This window comes from Sinocyclocheilus anshuiensis, unplaced genomic scaffold, assembly GCF_001515605.1.
Source record: "Sinocyclocheilus anshuiensis isolate Anshui unplaced genomic scaffold, SAMN03320099.WGS_v1.1 scaffold185, whole genome shotgun sequence".
Classification (NCBI taxonomy): Eukaryota; Metazoa; Chordata; class Actinopteri; order Cypriniformes; family Cyprinidae; genus Sinocyclocheilus; species Sinocyclocheilus anshuiensis.
The window spans coordinates 2160369-2166596 of record NW_015539887.1 but is presented as its reverse complement, the minus strand read 5'-3'; the positions used below and the strand labels follow the sequence as shown (position 1 = coordinate 2166596).

The 6228-nt window shown below is 42.4% G+C and overlaps 1 protein-coding gene across 1 annotated transcript in view; it reads left to right on the top strand.

The window, feature by feature from the left end:
* The window catches only part of LOC107685560 (histone-lysine N-methyltransferase SETD2-like), a 30568-nt gene that overhangs the window by 12727 nt on the left and 11613 nt on the right, over window positions 1–6228 (top strand). The window contains exons 6-15 of the mRNA XM_016482184.1: window positions 1033–1161; window positions 1249–1372; window positions 1466–1543; window positions 1948–2045; window positions 2155–2299; window positions 2895–3029; window positions 3149–3277; window positions 3525–4691; window positions 5078–5126; window positions 5227–5461. Coding sequence (XP_016337670.1) covers window positions 1033–1161; window positions 1249–1372; window positions 1466–1543; window positions 1948–2045; window positions 2155–2299; window positions 2895–3029; window positions 3149–3277; window positions 3525–4691; window positions 5078–5126; window positions 5227–5461 — 2289 coding nt within the window. The remainder of the gene's footprint in view (window positions 1–1032; window positions 1162–1248; window positions 1373–1465; window positions 1544–1947; window positions 2046–2154; window positions 2300–2894; window positions 3030–3148; window positions 3278–3524; window positions 4692–5077; window positions 5127–5226; window positions 5462–6228) is intronic.

Sequence of the window (6228 nt, the reverse complement as noted above, 5' to 3'; positions counted from 1 at the left end):
TCTTAGGAACCTTAAGTGCAGCAGAATTTTTTTTGTAACCTTGGCCAGATCTGTGCCTTGCCACAATTCTGTCTCTGAGCTCTTCAGGCAGTTCCTTTGACCTCATGATTCTCATTTGCTCTGACATGCACTGTGAGCTGTAAGGTCTTATATAGACAGGTGTGTGGCTTTCCTAATCAAGTCCAATCAGTATAATCAAACACAGCTGGACTCAAATGAAGGTGTAGAACCATCTCAAGGATGATCAGAAGAAATGGACAGCACCTGAGTTAAATATATGAGTGTCACAGCAAAGGGTCTGAATACTTAGGACCATGTGATATTTCAGTTTTTCTTTTTTAATAAATCTGCAAAAATGTCAACGATTCTGTGTTTTTCTGTCAATATGGGGTGCTGTGTGTACATTAATGAGGAAAAAAAATTAACTTAAATGATTTTAGCAAATGGCTGCAATATAACAAAGAGTGAAAAATTTAAGGGGGTCTGAATACTTTCCGTACCCACTGTATATGTATGTATGTACAGTGTGTGTGTGTGTGTGTGTATATATATATGTATATATATATATATTATACCTTGCTACGTGTACTGTGTTAGGCTAACCGAGACTTGTCATTTGCACTTATATATTGTTGCTCTTTTGTTAGTTTTGACTGCTTTTATTGTCCTCATTTGTAAGTCGCTTTGGATAAAAGCGTCTGCTAAATGACTAAATAAATAAATAAATAAATGCTGCTCCATCTGAAAGCATGTGAAAATACCACATTTAATAACATGTTTTTACTCCAAACTCACTCCATAACGTCAGTCCACGCGAGAGCGCCCTCTGGCCTTCGGATGGAGATTTACTACTGATTACAGAACCGGCTTTACTGACAAGATGCGCATGACAATCGCATTCGATTAATCGTGCAGCCCTATGTTCATGTTACCTGCTGATTTTATGTTACTGGCAGATTGCGGTTAGTTGCGGTAAGAACATTGACGGCAACATTTTTCTAATTTTTTTTTCTCTTTTTCTGCTCTTTCAAGCTCTTCTCGGTGTTTAAATGGGGCATACTGCTCCAACAGGCGCTTTCAAATGAAGCAGCATGCAGACTTTGAGGTAATTTTGACTGAGACCAAAGGCTGGGGCCTACGAGCAGCCAAAGACCTACAGCCGTAAGTACTATTTGCTTCAGCTAACAAGTGCTTATTAGATATGTTCTTTATGTCTTTTATGTTAAGTTACCTTTTTTGTTTTTGCAGGAACACCTTTGTTTTAGAGTACTGTGGAGAAGTTTTGGATCATCGGGAATTTAAGGCACGGGTGAAGGAGTATGCACGAAACAAGAACATTCACTATTATTTCATGGCTTTGAAAAATAATGAGGTGAGCTGTGGAATTAGTGCAAAAATAAGAATTTGAAGTGTTTGACTTTCATGAATTAAGACACATGAGCCTATGTCTCTATTTTGTCTGCAGATTATTGATGCGACTTTGAAAGGAAACTGTTCCCGTTTCATGAATCACAGCTGTGAACCCAATTGTGAAACTCAGAAAGTAAGTGCATTCGATTTTCATTGTGGTCTCAGATTTTTGTACCCCCCACAAAAATCCTACTCCTCCTCATTATCATAAGAGCGAGATCTGGATTGTTGTACAGTATATCTGCACAGTTCTTCCAGTTCCAGTATGTTGTTCAGAAAGGATGAGAAGCAGGATGTCAATAGAAAATGTAAATGTGATTGTTAGTGGGATACTATCAAGGAGAGTGGGTCAAACTCTTCTGTCTAGCAACCAAACAGTCAATTACTGAGGTCAACTACTTATCCAGTAAAAGGTTATTTAGCCACATCTCTATGCATTTGTTGCCTATGTAGGAATAGGTGCTTCTGGAACTTAGAGCCTTTGATTTCCATGTAAAATCTTTGTTTAGCATTTCTAATCCATCACACCCTTTGCAGTGGACTGTAAATGGCCAACTTCGAGTTGGCTTCTTCACCACCAAAGCTGTGACGGCTGGGGCGGAACTCACTTTTGATTATCAGTTCCAAAGATATGGGTAAAAGATCCGGTCATTTCCTTTCATGTATAGTTTTGTTTTTCTTAAAATGAAACTCAACATACATGTTGATCATAATATATCATATCTTGCTTCTTTTGTCCACCAGTAAAGAGGCCCAGAAGTGTTTCTGTGGAGCTCCTAGCTGTCGAGGTTTAATAGGTGGAGAGACTCGGGTTAGTGTCCGAGCAGCAGGTGGGAAGAAACAGAGGGACCGCTCACGGAAGAAAGACACTGACAGTGCACTTACCACGGTGAGCAAGAGAACTCAATTATTGTGTTGCATCCAGCTATTGGAAATGACAAGAGAAAGGCAGAATAAACCCATGCAGTGACGGGAAGTGTTTTACATGTCAAGTCCATGACTCTGATATCATGTTTCAGTGATTATATTTAGTCAACATTTGCGCTTGAACAATTGTGTGTTAACGCTAGACACAAATAACACATGGCCTGCCAGATTTTCAAACTGTTGTAGCAAAGTGTTATCTTAAACCAGCAGTACCAAAGCAATGATCTGGGTCAGCTTTGTTCTTGCTTGCATGTTAATTGCTTTGAGACTTTCAGGGCTTGTTCCAGTCTACAAATAACACGGCTAATATATTCTGCATGCATTCAAGCTAATTGCATTTTAAGGTTTTTATGGCTTGTTTGAACTAGCACTCTTCATCTCTGGCACAGACCTGCACTAAGAAAGCAAGCAAAATGTAGAAACATCCTCCTGATACATAAAATTGAGTGACTTGAAATTAGAAGTGAGCTTTTGCCATGGTCACTGTTTGATCAAGATCAAAGAATGATTTCTCCTGTGTTGCTGCTGCTGTCTAATTGGTTGAAATTATTCTGCAGTTGGATGAAGAGCTGGAGGCTCTGCAGGAGAATGGAGAAGGCTTGTGCGGAGAGAAAGATGTGATCTCACTCTGCAGGCTCATGGTGCGAGTGGAGACAATGGAGCAGCGACTCACCTGCCTTAAACTCATTCAGGTATACAGCAAAACCGTCACGTTAAGATGTGTTTGATTTATTGAACAGCATAGTTTTGCGTTAAGCATTTAAAAATGACTGACAACTGGTCTTACTGAGTTTTTTGCATGTCTTTGCAGAATACCCAGAATCCCTTGTGCCTGAAGCAGTTTTTGGATCACCACGGCCTCTCGCTGCTGTGGATATTTATGGTTGAACTTTCTGAGGCTAAGAGCAACTCTGTAAACAACATTAAACTACAGCTGGAGGTAAGAGTTCAAAACACACACACTTAGGGGAATTTAAGAGCAAATCCCGAAGCAAATTAGTGGGCTGCTAGCTATTTCTGCCATTTTCCTCAAGCAAAACCCAGAAATTCATAGTGGTCTGATATTTTTGTAAATGTAGCTTAATTATGGTAAGGCTGTATGTAGTTTTGAGCTACAATTTAGGGTGCTGTCTCCTAAAGCTAAACTTTTTTTTGTTTTGGTTTGTTTTTTTTGGCTAAATTCTTAGATAATGAAGGCTCTGGCAGTGCTTCCCATCTCAACGAAGAATATGCTGGAGGAGAGCCGAGTGTTACAGTTTATCCAGCGCTGGGCTCAAAGCCGGCCACTCAGCCAACCAGCAGAACAGGATGGCTACTCCAGTGAGAGCACCTCACGTGCCCAAACGCCCCTCAACACCCCTGATGGTCCACCAGCCAAGCTGGCTTCTGAGCTGGATGGGGACACTCCCAAGCGAGCAGTCTACCGTAGGTTGAAGATCATCAGTGAAAACAGTCTGGACAGTGCCATGTCCGATGCTAGTAAAGCTTCGGATGGGAAAGAAGAAGAGGAGGATGAGGAAGAGGAAGAGATGGAGGATGAGACTTCACAGTTGGAAGCCACAATTGAAAGGGAGGTTAAAGTAGAAAACAGTGAAGCGCCTTCTGAGAGTCAAGCTGAGCTTGAGCCCGAATTGAAACAGGAGCCCCCTGAAACTGAAGAAGTCACACATTCAACACCAGAGGACACTGGCAGTGAGGGAGAGACACTTGAAACACAAGAACCTGAAGAAAAACCCATCGTTAAGCCTGAAGAACAACTGGAGGATGAAAAGATCGTGGAGGAGACCAAGAGCGAGGAGCCATCAGAGTCCCAGACGGAGTCAACAACAGTTGAAGATGCCCCTTCAGTCACGGACACCACATCTGCAGCGGACATTATTAATGATGTAGTTGCTGAAGTGGAAACTCCCATGGCTGAGACACAGGTGGAAAACGCATCTTCTGAACAATGCAGCTCCGAAGGGAATGAAAGTTGCAGCACTGCAGAAATCACACCCACACAACCATCGGAAACCATAATGGAGAGCGTATCCTCTGAATCTACAGCTGTTGCCATAGAGAGCGCACCCACAGAATCTCCGTCTGCCTCTGTGGAAACCACTCCACCTGAATCTGTTGCTGTTTCTACTGAAAACATATCATCAGAGGCTGTCGTAGCTGCCGGTTCTGCTGATGCGACGGCCCTGGCTATTGTTGCTGTTCCAGCAGAGGGCGCTGCAGTGGGGACGCCCTCTCAAGATGAGGAGGAAGGTGTCTCTGATGTGGAGAGCGAGCGCAGTCAGGAGCCACAAGTTCAGGCTTCTGATATCAGTGACATGGCTGCCCGGCTGCTGGACAGTTGGAAAGACTTAAAGGCAAGACTAAGATTTGTTAAAAGTAGGGATGCACCCTACTTAGTCTATACTAAGCCCAAAAAACATACTTCGTTTTTGTGTATGTTAGGGTATGCGTACATAACTGCAATCTTTCTGATCATAATTTCAGAATAGAAATACCTCATACACATACATATACATAAACTTCTAATGCATGTGTCGACCACCTGTTTTCGCACAATTTATCAAATGGAGTATACTTGAAAGTCTATGTGTTCAGCCTTATGCATATGCTAAGCATACGCATAAAAACCAGAGTATGCTTTAGGCTTAACTAGATCTGTGTATCACTTCTTAAAAATAATTGTGTACTTGATCATGTTGGATCACAAATAAACAAGGTGATTTTTTTTTTTCCCTCTCAGGAAGTTTACAGGATACCAAAGAAGAGCCAGGTTGAAAAAGAGTCAAGTGGTATGTCAAGAACACATCATACTTCGACCTAGCTTAATTTTAACCACTTCATACGTTTTTTGTAATAACCTCTAATCCATCCTTTGTTTTCCTCAAATAGATCGCAGTCGTGATCGAGAAGCCCTGATGACCCCCCGCACACCTTCGAGCAGTCGAGAGAGAGAGCGAGAAAGAGATAAGGAGCGCGATCGAGACCGGGACAGAGACTGGGAGCGGGACCGGGAGAGGGATGGAGAGAGATCGTCTCTTCGCAGTGCAGATAGAAAAAGACGACGAGGCTCCACCTCCCCTCTACCGCCTTCAGCCTATGAGAGGGGCCGCAGAAATGATGACCGGTAAGATTTTAGATGCAATTTTTTTTTTTGCCTTCATTGTGATAGGACAGTGTTGAGGAGACTGGAAGTGAAGTGGGGGAGAGAGAGAGAGAGAGAGGGGGCGGGATCGGGAAAGGTCCGTGAGCCAGGATTTGAACTCGGGACGTAGCACAACAGTGCTTTATGTTGGCGTGCTGCTCACAAGGCTATCGGCGTCAACAAGACACAATAATTCAAATACTTAAAACTCCGTAATTATTTAATCACTCATGTTGTTCCAAAATCATATGAGCTTAAAGGGTTAGTTCACCCAAAAATGAAAATTAGCCCATGAATTACTCGCCCTCAAGGCATCCTAGGTGTATATGACTTTCTTCTTTCAGATGAATCCAGTCGGAGTTATATTAAAAATTGTCTTTGATCTTCCAAGCTGTTTAATGGTATTCAGCGGGTGTTGCAGTTCATCAGTCCAAAAGAAGTGAAATAAAGCGCATCCATCCATAATAAAAAGTGCCTCACACGGCTCCGGGGGGGTGAACAAAGGCCTCCTGTAGCGAATCGATGTGTTTTTGTAAGAAAAATAACCATATTTAAAACGTAATAATCAATTTAATCTAGCTTGCGCTCACAGCTGTACAGGGAAGCAGCTTCGGGCGGATGACGTATGATGTCGGCGTTGCGCATGCGCCGCTCAGAAGTGACAAATGCGGAAGCGCAGGGGAGAGATCAAAACAAAACAACGGTCACGAATTAGAAGTACAAAACGAGGATTTGTAAAGAAGAATGTC